This window comes from Lepisosteus platostomus, chromosome 8 (assembly GCF_059453375.1).
Source record: "Lepisosteus platostomus isolate fLepPlt1 chromosome 8, fLepPlt1.hap1, whole genome shotgun sequence".
In the NCBI taxonomy this organism is placed as follows: domain Eukaryota; kingdom Metazoa; phylum Chordata; class Actinopteri; order Semionotiformes; family Lepisosteidae; genus Lepisosteus; species Lepisosteus platostomus.
This window is the reverse complement of record NC_142618.1, coordinates 37,820,446-37,839,339: the sequence shown is the minus strand read 5'-3', so window position 1 is coordinate 37,839,339 and position 18,894 is coordinate 37,820,446. Positions and strand designations below refer to the sequence as shown.

Sequence of the window (18,894 nt, the reverse complement as noted above, 5' to 3'; positions counted from 1 at the left end):
AAGCACTCGTTGACTCAAAACTGCCCATGGTTAATTTATTGAAATTGCAGCACTCTTATAAAGGATGCAATAGCAAATTTCACTGTAGTTTTCCCCTTATATTTAACTTGAAATCAAGGATGTTGCATAAAGTACCTGAAAGCACTGAAGTCAAAGAAAAGGGACATTTAAGGTGTTTTATGCCAAAAGCCAAGGTTCTTAGAGTACAACTCAGTTTTCATGATTCACACACATTGTCAACAAAACCTTACTGAATGTTACCTCTGCTAGTGCCAAGCCCACCTTTCGAAAGCAAGAATATTTCCATACATCCACATGATGGCTGTCAGCAGTTGCCTTCTGTCACATTGTTAGTCAAAGAGGATCAGCTCAGCGCTCTCAGTATGTGGTAGCTATAGGATATCTGATGCTTATTTTCAGCTACTAGGGTCTAAGAAGCAATAAGAATTAAATCAAATGCCTTTTTGCCTAAGCAATTATGATAACAGGAACTGTTTCAAAATATTGCAATGAAAGAGTAAACAGTAAAAACAAAACACAGCATGGAATATTTCACAGTATTTAACAATTAAAGTTGATAGAAAAACATCTAAAGCCAGAAATACAGGCAAACATTAATTTACATATTTTATACATTATTAATATTATATTATTAATAATAATATAATTAAGTATATATCTCCCCTTTTGACAAAACATACTGTAGGTACAGTAGCTTCACTTACAGCTCATAAAGTTGAAGAACTCCAGAATACATGATGGACGTTTTATATATACAGTAGACACCAAATTTATTAATATTCGTGATAAATTGTACCTTTGCATTGAGCATGAAAATTCAAGTGTTTGTGATTATTCAATACAGATAAAAAATAGGTTTAAGAGTTGAGTGACTTTCAATATTGTATGTTAAAAAATAGAACACACCTTAAAAATAGCTACAGTTCAATTATAGTACATTCATACTCCAGCATTCTGAATTTTGTGATCTTTATCACTTTGGCTTCAATATAGGAAACATTACCTATTGTCTTTAATAGATCCTTAAACTTGTCATCAGGGAAATGTAAAGGTACTGATAAGAAAAGAGGACACAATGTTTTAGCTATGGAGCCTTCTGCCTTCTTGAACCTACTTGATCAGGAAAATGCGACCACTCCTAAAACAGAGAAGATCCACTTCTATTTTTACAGACTGGGGACCATTCTTCTTGTCAGGGTGATCTTCACCTTTCTGTGCCAATTATTCTGCTAGTGAGACTGTACAAAAAAAGATGGTGTTTCACCAAGTTACATTATTTGGTCCCATTAGAATGGTAAAAACTCAGTCACTCCTTTTTATGTAGCCATTGAGCTCTGCTTCAGACACCAAATCCATCAAGTCAACCTCCTATTGTAGCCTTGGAGACCTGATGTCTTGGACACACTGTATCCTAATGTTTTCAGAGTTTTTAGAAGATTCCCAGTCATTGCCAATAGGTGTGAGTTACTGTAGCTTTCCAAACTACTTTTCTAATCTCATATTTGGGTAACATTTCACAACATCTACTTCCAGGTGGGTTAGCAACCATCACATTAGCCTTGAACTTGAAAAATAGAATCACTCAGGTATTTTTTCTTTTATTTTCTTTGATTGTGACTAGAAGTTAAGGTTAATAGTTTCATACAATTCCCTGAAGTTCCTCATGATGACTCATTTTACTTGTGTTCAGATTCCTTTAATACCCTGTCCCAAACACTATGACTTTCAAAAGCATCTATAAACTCTCCTGAGTTTAAGGAAGCTATAAAACTACCACATTTTGAAGTACACCTGTATTCTCTTTATTTAACCAACATTTAATGAGGAAACTACCGTAAAGTGAAAGGCATGCTCTTCTCTGCATCCTCCTTATATAGATATTTTACAGTAGGTCTTTTGAGCATTTAAAAGCATGGTGCAAAACTGAATATACAGTAGTAATCACATTCAAACTCGGGTAAGAAATGTGAAGAAAAGCTTGCCAATTTCAAACTTTGGATAATATGCTGTTAACATGCATTTGACATTGGAAATATTCCAATATATCACTACCTGTGGTGCACAATTAAACTAATTCCATGCTTTTGTTTTTTTGCTCTTGTGAAAGGGATTAAAGTGGGTAACTCCCTTCCACTGTTTGTTTCCAACAATTACATAAATTCCAAAACTTCTCCAGAGACTCACAAAATAAACACCTTTAACAGAGCTTGCAACTCCAACCTTTTATACTGTATGTCTGTGAAAGTTGGATAATTTACTCAAACTTCAAAAAGAGTCTAAACAATTCTTCACAACCAATTGTTTACTGAATAAGGCACAGCATAAAACATCTGGACATGCTGTTGAACGGAAATATAGTTGCAGTTCAGAACTGAACCACCAGTACAGGTTATACAGAGACACCAACATCAATTCATTGGTTACTGCCTCAGAACATATGCAAAAGAGCAAATAAACATCTATGTGCTTTATCAGCCAACACTTTTAACACATGGAAACCCAAAGAAAGAAAGAAGGAAAATCCTTTGCAGTCAACACTAATCAACAAAGAAACACCACCAACAATTCAAGAAACAATCAAAGCTTTGGCTAAGAGATGTTTAGAAGGAAACCTTTGCCGTGTGCTGCAAGCGGGCTGTGTTTGTACTGTAGTTGACTGATGATGGCTACAATAATTCACAAGCGGTCAGTGTAAACCCTTGTTATTCCATGACCAGTGGGGAATGTAAGTTTTAAAACACTGACTTGAACAGGAATGGAATTATTTCCTGATTCTCTTGAAGCTTCTCTTCCATAATAAAAATTAGTAACTTGAGCTCGCTTAAATAACTTAAGCTTTTTACTTCTGTTAGCATTCTCTCTCCTAAGGATATTGGGAAAGATCATGGGCACCTTTGTACATGTTTTGGGAAAGGTTTGAAGAGATCATTTGTCTTGTGTCCACCCTATTTTAGGCAAGAATATTCTTGTCTGGGCCTGTTGCATTTGTTAAATAACTACTCCAATCTCTGTCTTTGGCAGCGGCAGAAACAGATCTCTTTGGATGGACTCTTTGTGGTGAAAAATGTGTCATCACTTCATCAAAAGTATTCAACGTCCCTTCCATGGCGTCCTTGGCATGATATTTTTGGAGGTCTCTACTGCTTTGACACATGGTGCTAGAAATGGGATGGGGACATAGGGGGCAAAAAGTGTTGTGGTTTATGCCATCGAGTTGTTATTGCACTGCATTGCCTCTTCTTATGTACAGTATGATTTCACTTCTGAGGTACTTCTGAAGGGAAACTTGGAAAGTTGAAGGAGGGTGCCATCTGGGTAAGAGTCCATGGGGATTTTGTGTGGTAGAGAACATATTTTGTTCTATTTTTGGTATGTTACGGTTTGAAATATTAATCAAACTAATATTTGGGAACAAACTGGTTCCCACAAAAAGCAATCAGAATATATATAAAGTATATGACAGTCTAAAGTGAATCAACTATGAACGTAATTATGCAGCTGCTTAAAAATTATTATTTTAAAAAATATACTTTTTTATAGCACAATGTATAAACAGTAAGAATACCTTTACATTTTATTTCCTTTTAATATGAAAAGCTTTTACACGACAGGAGTTTAAATTTACAAAACCACTGGAAGTCAAAGTATAGTACAATATATAGTATAGGCCCGTGTCCATTTATGTTCCAGTTGTCACGATTATAGTTCCCCCTCCTTAAGGGCGCTCCAGCCCTTTCACTTTAGACTTTATTCTGTGCACCTGATCCCTATTCCCAGCCCACCTTAAAAGCCAGGCGCTGACGCTCATCCGGGCTCTGCATCTGGTTTCCGCACTATGCGAGTCCGGGACCTGGAAGCGCCTGGTCCCGTTAAGGTTTTAACCTCTGTTCCTGTTCCTAGTCCGCCGGTTCCGACCCGGTTCATGGTTTTTAATTCCTTGTTTTGATGGATCTCCTGGCTTTGGACTTACTCTTGTGTTTTTGGATACCCTCTAAGGATTACTCTCTTGGATTGTTTGCCTCGGCCACACCTCCCCCGTGCACCAGCGCACTTTGGACACGCCCCTCTGTTTTTAGCCCTGTATTCCTGAATGACGTTTTCCCAGTGTTTCCCCACTTCTTTGGATTGTGTCGTCCGCATAGGGTCCGGAAAGAACTGTGCGTTACACCAGTGGGAGTGATCAGGATTGCTGGAGTCTGGACTGGTAACAGTGTAAGCAGACAGGAATGCAATGAGCAGTCTGAGTGCTGATGGTTATGTCATTTGAAGAACTCCCTGTCACATCATGAACAGTAATTTTTACTAAAGGCCCATGGGGCACACAGGGCATTTGAGGTTCCCTTTTCATTAAAGCCTACAGTATGTATTTACACTACACGTATGTCAGGTGAACCCCCCTATGACCATTAATGGAGGGTGCGGCCACCCCTATTTTTTCCCATCTGATGACACCCCTGAGAAAATCTTTTACCCTTTACTGTTGGAGCCTGTACAATCTCTCTTTCATCTGTTGTGGGCTGATTTTCCTGTTATTAATATTCAATAACATTAATCTGCATGCTGAATTCTCTTCTTGCAATCATAGGGTGCAGCTTTGTTGCTTTTCCAAAAACCAGCAGGATAAGTGCAGCAGCAGTATTTAACACCCCCCAAAAATTGGGCGGACTTGGCGATCAGTCTGTTCTTCAGACTGTGTAACATTTCTCACTCTCTCACGGTCTTTTATATTCACAGCAACCATCTGGCTGCATAATCACTGGGGTGTGTTGAAACAGGAGTTTGAAGTTCATCTTAAAGTGAAAGAAATAAAAATGTAATTTAAGCCTTATACCTTTGTTAAATTAAATATTGTTGTCTGTCAGCATTCTGGAGTTCATGGTGCAAGGTGGTCACCCTATTATATTTAATGTTAATTTTGTAAATGAAATGTCTGGCATATTGTTACTGTATATCAATATTTCCAGATTATATCTTCCATTATATTTTTTGTATTTGAAATATATAAAAAAAATGTAACAGGAAAAAGTGTGGTTTGACCTCTAATTATACAGGAAAATAAATTGATAAATTTCAATTAATTGACATAGTATTAAATTTCCCCTGCCCACATCTCGACTCACGCTGCTTCGGTTATTAAAGGGACACTTCTCTTAATATTCTTCAATGATCTTTACCAAGAAAAACTTTAGGTTTTCAAAGTAAAAACTTGACAATACCTTTTGAAAAGCAGACTTTCTAGCAGACAAGCCAATGGATCCTCTTTATTAAAGTCTGTGCTTCCTCTTCGTTGAAAAACATGATCAAGCATAACTTAGGGTTGTATTGCTTGTACACATTTTTATTTTCTCTTTTTCTATTTTCTCATTAGTTTCACATATTATGTGAAGCCTATTTATTTTGTTATCTACAGTTCAGCTGGTTATAATCACAAGAATATTGCAGTAAAACATATATTGATTGATGCACTAATCACTCTCTTAATCCTTTCATTCTCTTTTTCTTACAATGTTCCATTTCATTAGAAATATCTGGTAAAAGAAAACCAAGATGTGCATGTAATCTAAGAAAAAAAACTTTTTTATCATCATTATCATCACTTTCAAGAACCCCTTGTCCAAAAAAGGGTCATGGTGGCCTAGCAGGGTGCAAGATGGGATACACCATGGATGGGATGCACACACAGACCCAAACACACATACTCACACCAGGGCCAATTTTACAGATATCAATTACCATAAGAAAATGACACAAGACAGGATACACCACTAGTCAATCACATAGCATACATAGACTAGGGGAAACAAGTTTTCCCAGCAGCCAAGCAACCTACCAGCATCTTTGGACTGAGTGAAGAAACCAGAGAATATCTGTGACACTCTGAGCTGAAAGGATCCTGGGCAGAGTTCCAAAAAGAGATTACTGGGGAAAAGTTTAGAGAGTTTAACAAAGCGAAGGTTGAAAGACGGAATCCACAAACCATAGTTAGAAGCCAAGCCAAGGAGTTCAGGTAACGAAAACAGGTGAGTTACAAAGATGCCAAAACCAGGAGCCAAAATCCACAGATCGTAGTCAAAACATGCTAAGTCAAAAGCCAGAAGAGCCTGAAGTACAGAACACAAACCAGAATTGCAGGGGGTAGCTCTGAATAGGTAAAACCAATACTGAGCAGTGAGCGTAGTGCCAGAAGTTCCTAAAATATGGAAAAGTCAGAGGTGTGGTGCTGAACAGTAAGGTTATTGGTTAACTGTTTTGGCTTGGTCTACGCCTTCTTAAGGGGACTGCGGAGGGACTGCGTGAAGCTGAGGTTGTAACAATATCATTGAAAGACTACAGTTCGCCATTCCAAACCCAACCAAAAATTAACACTATGAGGCCCTTCAAATACTACACATCCTTTAATCACACCCAAGAAAGCATCTTCATCAATTATCCAATTAACTCATATTCACCCAGTATTTCTATTTATAATGATATTTAATGGTCTTTAAGGGCCTCTAGTGGCTAGGCAGTTGTAGCTGCAGTCTTTCCTGAACCAGCCTGTCATATGTTTGTGTAAGACTTTACAGGCATGATATTATTCAAACCATTCATAAGGTACCCATAGTCAAGTAAAGTGGTACCATGATAAAAACAATTCCTTGCATCTGTATGGCATCTTCTTCAAAATGGAACCTATTGTTTATGTAGGAAGGGACTCACATCATCTACTGATAAAGTGCAACACCAACATGATCACATATCTCCCATCCCAGTAACAACTCTGCTTAGTTTCATCTGCTATGATCAGGTTACAAAGTACCACTGCAGATGGCTGACTGAAGTTCAAAATTTCAATCAACAAAACATTCCACAAAAGTTCAATTCAACATCATTGAAAATCACCAAAACAACCCCAGGCATCTTTTCTCCACCATCAACAGACTGTTCAAGCCAAACTGCCCTCCCACATTACCTGCCTCATCCCAACTTTGCAACACATTCTTAGATTTCTTTAGTTCTAAGATTGACAGCATCACATTCTCTCCACTACGCATATCATTTCCATACCTCCTCCCTCCTCATCCAACTTCTCTGGTTTCCCTCTCTCCAGCTTCTCTCTTCTTGACTCAGCATCACTCAACAAACTAGTTACACACATGAAACCCATCACATCTATTTTAGATCCCATTCCCACCACTTTATTCCAGTCCTGTTTCTCTTCTCTCTGTCCCATTGTCCTCAATATTTTACATGAATCCATGAGCACTGACGTTGTACCAACAGTCCTCAAAACTGCTGCCATTACCCCTGTGCCAAAAAAGCCTAACGTGGCTCTGGACAATCTTAACAATTTTTGCCCCATCTCCAACTTACCCTTTCTTTCTAAAATTCTAGAACGTGCTGTCACACTTCAGTTACATAACCACCTCATGACAAACAACCTTTTTGAACCCCTCCAATCTGGCTTCCGTCAACTTCACAGCACAGAAACTCCCCTGGTCTAAGTCACCAACGATCTTCTAATAGCTCCTGATTATGGTTCTCTTTCTATACTCATCCTTCCTGATCTCAGTGCTGCTTTTGATACTGTTGACCATAACATCTTTCTCGTCTTGAGATTGTGTTTGGAGTTTCTGACACTGCCCTCAAATGGTTCAAATCTTACCTCATTGATCGCTGTCACTTTGTTTCTCTTAATGGGTACAGGTCTGAAATCGGTCTTGTTAAGTCTGGTGTCCCTCAGGGCTCAATACTGGGCCCCTTGCTCTTCAGCATTTACATGTTCCCTCTTGGTCAGCTTTTAAGATCACATGGCCTCAGCTTTCATTTTTACACTGACGATACTCAAATATACATCCATACCAAACCTGACACTGATGTGGCTGTCTCTATTCTATCTAATTGCATCTCTGACAAAAAATGTGGATGACTCAAAACTTCCTTCATCTTAACTGCGACAAGACTGAAGTCATGCTTATTGGTACCCCCCATGAACTTCGTAAAGCCAGTCCTGTAACCCTTTCTGTAGATGGCTCTGTACTTGAGCTTCAATCAAAATTGAAAAACCTTGGAGTTATATTCGATTCTGGCTTAACATTTGACCCACATGTGCAGCATACTGTCAAAACATATTTTTTCACCTTAGAAATATCGCAAGACTATACCCTATGCTATCATTAACTGTGGCTGAAAAGCTGATCAACACATTTCTATTCTCTCGAATTGACTACTGTAATGCTCTACTCGCTGGGGTATCTAAATCTACTCTGAACAAACTGCAGTATGTCCAAAATTCAGCAGCCAGAATCCTGACCAGGTCTAGTGCAAGTGTTAACATTACTCCTGTCCTGGAGTCCTTGCACTGGCTTCCGGTCAAATTCCGTGTCGACTTTAAAATCCTCATGCTCACCTACAAGGCTTTACATGGCTTGGCACCTCAGTACCTGTCTGAACTATTATCAACCTACTCCCCACCTCACAACCTCAGCTCTTCAAATTCTGCCCTCCTTACTATCCCCCAAGCCCGTCTACATTGTATGGGTGACAGGGCCTTCTCTTGTTATGCCCCCAAGCTCTGTGACTCTTTGCCCAAGGATATCAGAGAGTCAGCTTCTCTAAACTCCTTCAAATCCAGACTCAAAACCCTCTTCTTCAGAAAAGCCTTTACTTAACTGGTTCCATTCTTCACCCCTCTGCTGTTCTTAGTACCACCATCCATGGTCTCCTCTATTGAAACTGTTGTATTGTTGTAATTGTTTATTATAATTGTGTCTTATCTTGTGTATTCTCCTTATTTATTGTTGTATTCTTCTTATTTATTGTCACTGTCATCCTGTAAAGCGCTTTGAGAAGCCACCTTTAAAGGCGCTATATAAAATAAAGTTTATTATTATTATTATTATTATTATTATTATTATTATTATTATTATTATTATTACTATTATTATTATTAATAATAATAATTCCAACTCAGGATTTCCAGTACGTTTGTATTGCTTATATCCAGTACAGCAACAAACATTTACAGCCGCAATATGTTAGCCGTATGCCCTGTGGTAACAGGGCCATGGCGAATGATAAGCCGTGCTCCAAGCACAGGATTCAGAGAGGCCTCCAGAGGGGCTCAGGGGGAGCGAAGCTTAAATGAGTGGATGGATAAAATGATGCAGGCTGACTGGAGAAGTGCGATGAGTGAATAATGGATTCTTAACCAGCAGGAAGAATCTGCCTGTTAACTGCAGTGGAAAGGCTGGAGAACAGCGCTTTAGCAGAAATGAAAAAAGAGATAACAGTAGAAAAAGGCGGTCAGGTAGCGGCAATGAAGAAGACTGGGGAACAGAAGCCTCAGAGGTGACAGCTTGTCAAAACAGGGGAAAGAATAGTGAGCCGGCAGACAGCTAGGATAGGGAGACCCTGGTGATTCAGTGCTCAAATATTTAGGAAAAAGTTGTTTGTTAGGGCGAGTGTAAAGTGGAACAGAAAGCTAGCACTGAAAGCTCTAGCTCAATGACAGAGTACTGAATCTGCGGGAAAAATGCCTTAAATAGTCTGCTTAATTGCCTGATTCATTTTGGGATTGATCACTTGAATGAAAGACGGGCAGTCTTTGTGAAATGTGTCCCTTTTGCATTAACACAGGGTATAAAGGAGCCTGAGGGCCTGTTTGGGTTGCCCGGGGCAATGTCAGGATGCAAGTTGCTCCCAGCCAAAGAGTAACAGCGCCCCCCCTTAATGGCCTGTCTCCGCACTGCTCCCAAGGGCAAAACATAGCACATGTGAAAGGTCAATATCATATGCAGGCAGTTGAGTTGCTGAGCTGGGATCCAGGTACATTCTTCTGCTCCAAATGGTGGTCAGTACGGGCTTGGGAAGCAAAATGTGGAATGCTGAGGACAGTCTCTGCCCCAGGGGGCAGGTTAGGACAAGCAATGAGTGTCAGCGCTCACACGTTCCAGGATCTTGGATGGGCTGATGTATTATGAAGCCAATTTCTGAGATGGCAAAAGGAAACAAAAATATAGAGTAAATAGCCAGACTCATAAGTGCCCCATAAGGGAGTCTTCTCATCTGCATCGATTGGCTATCCTCTCTTGTCACTGGGTTGCTTTACAAAGGTTAGCCAATATCACTCGCCAGATCCCCTCTAGGTCTTGGGCTGCTCTGTTGGTGGCCAGAACATTTCTGTTGAGAGTCTAAGAAGAAATGGTTGGAACTCCTATTGACACTGGAATGGCGATTTGCCTGTGGAGGAGTCATTAAAATATTCAAAAGAATGTTACAAGGGAATTCCTCCCAGGGAATTGGGAGTCATCCTGGAACGCAGTCACGTGCCAGCCCAGGTAGATCTCCAGGTCTTGGTTAACCCTCTCTGTTTGCCCATTGGATTCTGAGTGGTAACCTTAAAGATAGTTCTGCAGAATCGGTTGAGAAATTGAGGACCTCTGTCAGAGACAGTGATGTCATGGAAGACCTCTTTTGCCATTTGGACAGCAAACAGTAGTTTTGGAAGAGGGATGACATTTTGAGAAGCAGTCAACCACAGTGAGGATGACTGAATGAGTTCAGAAGCGGGAGAGACCAGTTATGTCTTCAGATATGTGTTACCACGGCCGATCAAGAATCGTGTCACGCAGCAGGAAGCAGCGGGAGGTAGATAGAGTTCCAAAGTAGTATGGTACCAAACGAGAGTGAAGTCGTGGTCCTAAATGAGAGCGAGGAGTAAAAAGCTAGAAGGGTTCTGAATAGATTAAGTACCAAAATGAAACATCCATACCAAATGGAAGCAGCGACTAGTAACAAGTTTCTGAACTCAGGGAGGAGACCTCAATAGTGAGCGAGGTAGAAGAGGAGAGTGAGGGTTTAAATAGAGTGTGGTGTTAATTGGTGAGTGGGCGTTAAGAGAGACTGGAGCTCATGGGAATGCGGGAGCGCTTGCATGCTTGTGTGCGGTCCATGATAAACTGGAAGGGAGAGAAGGTGACAACCTGTATCCTGCTTTCTTTGCCCCAGTTACAAACTGGACAGAAACCCACGAAGGTGGTGATGTCTGCTCTCATTGATAGCCTCCCTAAAGAAATGTGGTATGGGGAAGTAGCTACTCATGATCTTTAACTGTAGCACCACTAGTGGTATCACTGTATGGTACAGCAATACTACCATGCATGAAAAACATACTGTACTTGAAATACAAAGGGTTGTGGCAATAGTACAGGGGATTATAGGATGTGATTTACCATCAATCAGTGAGAATCACACCATCCGCTGTCGCAACAATGCCCAATCCATCATTCAGGATCCCAGCCATTCCAGCCACAAACTGTTCTCCCCCCTGCCCTCTGGCAAGGTACCATACCATTAAAGCATGGGCCACTAGACTTCAGAACACCTTCTACCCTATGGCAGTGCGCATGATAAACTGCTAATTGTGCAATGCCTCAGAACTCAATGCACCTCTGCGCTATGCACTTTTGACTTGGACTACCTGATTTTGATTTTTTCACGACCACATATTTACTGTTCTCTACAACAAATTTATTGCTCTGGTTGTTACTATTTCTTATGTACCATTTGGTAATGTACTGTCTAGGTCATGTGGTGTTGTCTGTTGTACTGTGCATGTCCTGAGAGATTGGCGCAAATAAGAATTCTAATGTACATGTACATATGGCAATTTAGGTTGGTCACTCTGAGGCGTGGGAGGAGGCCAGTCTCTAACTTCCACAACCTTACTTATGAATGTCCTTATGAATGCCCCCAGATAGAGGAAGTAACTCTGGAGGGCTACCTCAGATTTGTGGAATTTGCATTTTTCTAATTTGCAAAGAGGTGGCTCTCCCTGAGTTGATTAAGCACCCAGCAGACATGTTGAATGTTTTCACTGTGGTTATACTGTATGAATATATTAATATGTCATCCAGATATGCCACTACAATGTAATCTAGATAATCCCAGAAGATGTCACTGATGAAGGTTTGGAAGACTACTGGGCCATTACAAAGCTCAAACGGAATCATTAAATATTCTTAGTGTCTTGCATGGTTATTGAAAGTTTTCTACTTGTCTCATTCCCAGATTCCTATTCTTATTAGGTTATATACCCCCCTTGGGCAACCTTAGTGAAAATGGACACCTGGCTGGCATCTTCCAGGAGTGAGGGAATAAGAGGGAAAGGGTACTATTTATCTATTATAGCCAGCAGCCATACCACTCTGCAACTCACAACCCAGTTTGAAGCTAAGCAGGTGGGAACCTGGTCAGTATCTGGATGAGAGACCTCCTGGGAAAAACTAAGGTTGCTGCTGGAAGAGGTGTTAGTGGGGCCAGCAGGGGGTGCTCACCCTGTGGTCAATGTGGGTCCTAATGCCCCAGTATAGTGACAGGGACATTATACTGTAAACAGGTGCCGTCCTTCGAATGAGATGTAAAAACAGAGATCCTGACTCTCTGTGGTCATTAAAAATCCCAGGGTGTTTCTCGAAAAGAGTAGTGGTGTAATCAAATTTCCCATTGGCCCTTACCAATCATGGCCTCCTAATAATCCTTATCTATGAATTGGCTTCATTACTCTGCTCTCCTCCTCACTGATAGCCGATGTGTGGTGAACGTTCTGGCGCACTATGGCTGCCGCCGCATCATCCAGGTGGATGCTGCACATTGGTGGTGGTGGAAGGGAGTCCCAATTACCTGTAAAATGCTTTGAGTGGAGTGTCCAGAAAAGCGCTATATAAGTGTAAGTAATTATTATTATTATTTGTTGATTTTGTTCAGGCCTGTGTAATCAATACAGAGCTGCAGAATGCCGTGTTTTGGGGGCAAAAAAAGAATCCATCCCAAGCGGGCACTGAAGATGGGTTAATGATGTCTATTCAGGGATCTTCTTGTACATATTCTTTCATGACCTTTGTTTCCAGCAAGGAGAGGGCATGGAGGTGACCTCTTGGGTGCACTGTTCTGGTAAGGAGGTCAATGGGGCAATCATATGTTCTGTGCAGTGGCAGGGTTTGACCTATGCCCATGAAGAAGAAGTCAGCAAATTCCCTGTATTCAGCTGGTAAACCTGCCATATCCAGGGTGAGGACTCCTAGGAGATGTTGGTTTCAAAGACAGGTCTTCTGGCAGTTGGAGCCTCTGGCGATGAGCTGCCTAGTTGCCTAGTCCAGATGGGGATTGTGAGAGCCAGAGAAACCCAAGCACTAATGGGCAGAGTGGCAAGGTGATTCAGAGGAGCTCAAGCTGTCCCGGGTGAACTCCCAAGGACAGAGTCAGAGGTTTTAAATTATAATAATAATAATAATTGCTTACACTTATATAGCGCTTTTTCTGGACACTCCACTCAAAGCGCTTTACAGGTAATGGGGACTCCCCTCCGCCACCACCAATGTGCAGCATCCACCTGGATGATGCGACGGCAGCCATAGTGCGCCAGAACGCTCACCACACATCAGCTATCAGTGGGGAGGAAAGCAGAGTAATGAAGCCAATTCACAGAGGGGGATTGTTAGGAGGCCATGATTGATAACAGCCGATGGGGAAATTTGGCCAGGATGCCGGGGTTACACCCCTACTCTTTTCGAGAAACACCCTGGGATTTTTAATGACCACAGAGAGTCAGGACCTCGGTTTTACGTCTCATCCGAAGGACGGCGCCTGTTTACAGTATAGTGTCCCCGTCACTACACTGGGGCATTAGGACCCACATGAGCCGCAGGGTGAGCGCCCCCTGCTGGCCCCACTAACACCTCTTCCAGCAGCAACCTTAGTTTTTCCCAGGAGGTCTCCCATCCAGGTACTGACCAGGCTCACACCTGCTTAGCTTCAGTGGGTTGCCAGTTGTGAGTTGCAGGGTGATATGGCTGCCGGTGATATGGCAAATTCCTCTGAATGGGCAGCAGGGGCAAACAGGGAACTAAAGAAATTTACAGTTATCATGCCTTGTAAGGTCGATGAAGTTCCCAGCACTCCAGAATATATAAATGCCTGCCATTTAGTTTGTCCCCATTCTAAGCTGGGAGAAAGCGTAAGTCGTCACGAGGGGTGAGGCACTGTCATCATTCTGCTTAGTAGGGACTCCTCTTCTGCAGGAGTGGGACTTTTCCTTGAAGGATGGGACAGCCACAGAGCTCCGTATCGTATCATATGGCTCCCCCTGCTAGAGGCTGAACAAGAGGTTGCCACAGCTCAAAACACTGAGCCGACTGCCGAAAGTACATACGGATGTTGCTTTTCCCGTCTACCATGCATTTTCAGTAATACGGCACAGTCAGTGTGCAGTATGAGTTTGAGCACTGCTTATCGAAGTACGCATGCATAGGAATTTTGAATTTCATCAAATTCTCATTAAAGAAAAGTACTACAAATTAGTAAACAATCATTGCACAGCCCTGAAGTAAAAACCTGAGTCACTTACTGGTTTGACCTTTCTCCCAGGACTCCGTGATCACAAGGGAGCTCAGCTGCCGCAGCTCCTGTTGTGAGAGCTGGCCAGTGACACCAGGGAATCCTCTCAGCAGCCTGAGGACAGCCTGGTGCTCAGCTTGCGTCCTCTCTATAGGGCTGGAAATCAATGCACACTAGAGTCAGAGAAAGGATGCCCTTGGGTTTCAGATCAATACCCATAGACTGTGACAGGACTGACCCAGATGTCATCACACTCTAGTGACTTTATCAGCTACTGTATGTAGAAATGAGAGGATGAAGTTTAAGGCTTACTGTATAGGGAAAATAGCAGAATGGAGAATGGAAAATGGAAAATGCCAGCAACTTGAAGAGATTCAAAGACATCAAAGGTATTAAACCAGTGAAGCACTGATCAAACTATTAGGACAGGAATATAAAAACCACCACCAATCCAAATAACCACCATCTTATTTTACATACAGGCAGCATTTAGTCACTAACCACAATTATAGCTTTGTCACACAAAAAACTACAGAAATGTATTTTGACTTTCAGACAGGACAGGACTTAACCACACAATGCACAATAACAGAAAGTATTACTGTAAAATAGACCACAATGTACTGATTACAAATACAAGATGACCATCTTTTAGTTGATTTTCTGTTTGCCACAGCTACTTGATCCTCACTCCAGGGTTTAAAGTCAATCATTAAAAAAGAAAACAACAATTAATGTTTTTTTAATGTTTTTAAAACATGTTAATTAACAATAGACACATTTAAATTATTTCATCTAACTTTCATTTTGAGAGACTTTAAACTATGCAAATACATTTAAATGAACATGTAAAACAGACACCAACAACTTTTTTGATCTTCAGCACTCTTTAGTAATGTGGTGTGATTTTACTTTTATATAAAACCAATATTTGTTACCGATGTTTGATACATTTGATCACTATTTGGAAATAGGTGTGCAATGTTTAAAAACTGTATTTGACTAATAAAGCTTGCAATTTGTCCTTTTGTATTTTGAGAGGAACACTACAAACATATTCATTTTGGGAAACTTGTACAAAATTCAGATCTCCACTTTAAAAAAACAATAAATAATTCTTTAAAAAATATCCAAAAAAGATCTGCAAAGACTTCTTAGAGCTGAAGGAAATAAGCTATAAGGACAGACTGAAAGTAAATGTGTAAGAGAAAATTGGATTAAAGTCTTCTAAAGATCTAACTAAGCTAAACCAGCTGGTTATGGCTTAACTGGAGCAATCTGGCAGCTTTTCCCAGATCTTCGAGTGCCACTGCTTTAAAGAAACCTAAGAAAACCTGCAGATACACTGGCTTTTCAGGACTGGGATTGGACAGCTCTACTCTAGGTGATGTGGCCAGCTGAATGAGACAGAGGATTGTCCATAACACAAGCACTAAAGAGCTCAGTCGGTGTTACAGAACATAAAATATGCAGCTGTTAAAATGTTCGCCACTCTAAATTCCCCTGCCCTTGATTTTGTTTCTTGCAATACTCATTAATATTCCTTTTTCAGTACGTTCCCATACTCTAGTTGTATGAAATGTATTCCATGTACAGCAACAGCTGTTTTACACTCAGTCTGGCTTCCTATCATTGAATGCTGGTCAGGTTCAGCCTCGAGCCCGCTATGTAGCCCCAGGATTCATTTTGGTGAGGTGACCTCTTTTTCAATCAGACATTTTGGTTTCAGTCCACAGCAATGTATCAAATCAAAGTTTCATAGCAAATAATAGCACTTTCACTGCTTAATGTCTGAATTATTTTTCATAATTGCCCATGTGAACCAAACAGAAAAGAAAGTTTTTTTTTAGATGCAAAAAGACTGTGTATCAGTCTTTACTTACTTTATACTGGGGTCAGTACACTTTTAATTTCATAACACTAACACCAACAGCATTTGTACTGTTTTGATAATTGATCATGTTTTTCCATTTAGTAATTGTAACTACAACTGATTATAACTAGACTTAAAAATAATTACAGTTACACAGTAAACAGTATTGAGGCAAAAGTGCAGAAAATAAAATACAGAACATATTCTGAAAACCTGTTTCTGTCCTAACCGCATCAGATTTTCAGATTTTATTGTACATATTTTCATGCATTCGTGTAGCCTCATGTTACAGAAGAGAAGCAGCTGCAGTATTTTACTTGCTAATTCACAGCTGTTGCTGCTGTTATTTGGGGAGTAGTCATTGTTTCTTATGCCCTCAGCATTTCTAAAAAGAATGGAGTCACTTCCTCTCCTTCCATACAGCAGAATTAACTACAGCCATCCTGAGTAGTTATTTAATTAGTGAAAAATTAGAAGTGATTTTAAGCTGTCATTGTAGAAAATAAAAAAAGAAAAATCAGCATTATATTGGTGCATATCCTGTACATATCTGTTTATTTCTAGATATATACAGTAGATATATCTATTTTACTTTAGTAAATTAACTTGGAAGTGAAAACAATCTTGTATCAGATTATGCTTATATTTTAAATCAAATATGTGGTGTCTTAATGATGAACTGTTATCTGTAAGAGCTGTAACAAATAACTGAAGACGTGTATATAGACAACAAAAATGGAAATAGAGAAGATCATTTTATATTATATTTTTCTCATGCTTTTTTATTAGCTGTCATGAGTGAATCAGCTGAAAAATCAGACTCACACTATAGAAGTGTGGAAACTTACTTTTTAAATGTTTTCTACCCAAAAGATTTTTTATTTTACAGTGCTGTATGCCTAATCTTTTTTGCTCAATATTTTGGACAAAAAATAAAGAAGAGCATTGTTTTAAAACAATTCCAGAAGTGTCCACATTACTGCATACTTGAAAACTTACAATATGTACACAGAATGCCCTTCACCAATATTAAGACAGAAAGTGTTATTTTTTGCTGTATAGTCAATTTCTATTTGTGATAATGAGATAATGAGGAATAGCAGTAGGAATGATAAAAAAACATACTATGTTTAAATTTTGGACATTACCAAAATACAACCATATTTTAAAATAATGCATGTTCTTCGTGTATTCACAAATACTTCAAATTGCACATTTTAATTAGCTTTTTTAATGGGGGAAAACTTGCAGTTGTGTTTGTTATAAGTCTCATGCTTAAGATATGCAATGTGAACAGAGCCATTAAATTAACTTTCTGTGCTGCCTTTTGTTGAATTACTGATATTTTTATTGTGACTTCAGTAAGCCAAAGGGCAGCCTATGACATATTTTGTACAAGCCCTATGGATCCTGTATTATATCATTTTTGCTCTTTGCCCTGAAAAACACGAGTGTTTCTCAGGATCTGTCACAAGTTTATTTAAAAAAAGATACCTGACCAAATCAGTTAAATGACATCTGTCACACTTACTCAAAAGTCTATTTCTTACAATTTAGAAAATGCGTCCTCAGGCTGCCCTGTACTTTGTACAGATAGAAAGAGAATGTCCCAATGTGTGAAGGTAGAAAACACAGACATCCAGTATCACTGGTAGAAGAAAGTACAAGAAAGACCCAAAAACAAAAACAAATCATAGCAAGCTGACACCAACTTGGATATTTGTGAACTCCTGTCAATATGTCTTACTGTCGGATGTGTCTGGCACAAAGCAAGAAAGTGTACAACACACAAGAGCTCTGCAATGAGCAGTCATTGAACTCTAACACAGATGAACCTTTAAAAGGGATTATAATCAGTCTCCAACCAACCGATTCCAAGCTATAAGCCACTTCAGCATTTATTATTATTGCTGTTTATGTGAGGATTGAATGAACTTGTTATCTGCTTCTGTTTATCTAGGACCAATGGCAAGACTTTAGGCTTTGAGCATCTACCACTGAGCAAAGAGTTTTGTTTCCCGTGCCTTTGAGCAGGGATTCTCAGACACTGTGAAAACACAAGGTTGCTTATCTCAAAAACACAAGATATTCAGAAAAGTTTTGAAAGACTTACTGGCATTGGTAATCAAATGTTTTTAATCTCCACATAGCAGGTTAATGGCTTTTTAAATGTACTTAAAAATAATTTACAAAATTAAGCCCATCAACACAAAAATTAATCAATTAAATTTGTTAGTGTACACCTACAGCAAAACTTTTAAATTAAGGTCTCTAACCCTTTCATGATTATTTTTTCCCCTAAACATTTATCAGCAGAAAAAAATCTACTGTATTTTCATTCAACTACAATATCACTAGCGATATAAAAATGCACTATTATATGCACTATCTGAAGCACTTACAGAGTTTTCAAGTTCTCTGTCCAGAACACAAATAATGTAGCAGGTTCTGGACAGTAAAGTAGTCAAGTTCTTGATTGTGAAATAGAAAGTAGTTTAACTCACTGCTTACTTAAATACAACATCTATGTATGAACACCTGCTCTGGAGCTTAGCTGACCATTCAGAACTCTGTTTTTATATCTTATTTTGTGATTAAAAGCTAATGACCTTATATCAAATGTT

At 39.7% G+C, this 18,894-nt stretch overlaps 1 protein-coding gene across 7 annotated transcripts in view; it reads right to left on the bottom strand.

Annotated features, from left to right (window-relative positions):
- The window catches only part of cnbd1 (cyclic nucleotide binding domain containing 1), an 86,653-nt gene that overhangs the window by 26,487 nt on the left and 41,272 nt on the right, over positions 1 to 18,894 (bottom strand). For all 7 annotated transcript variants that reach the window (XM_088643334.1, XM_088643329.1, XM_088643330.1 and 4 more), the window contains exon 5: positions 14,408 to 14,553. In XM_088643334.1, coding sequence (XP_088499460.1) covers positions 14,408 to 14,553 — 146 coding nt within the window. The remainder of the gene's footprint in view (positions 1 to 14,407; positions 14,554 to 18,894) is intronic.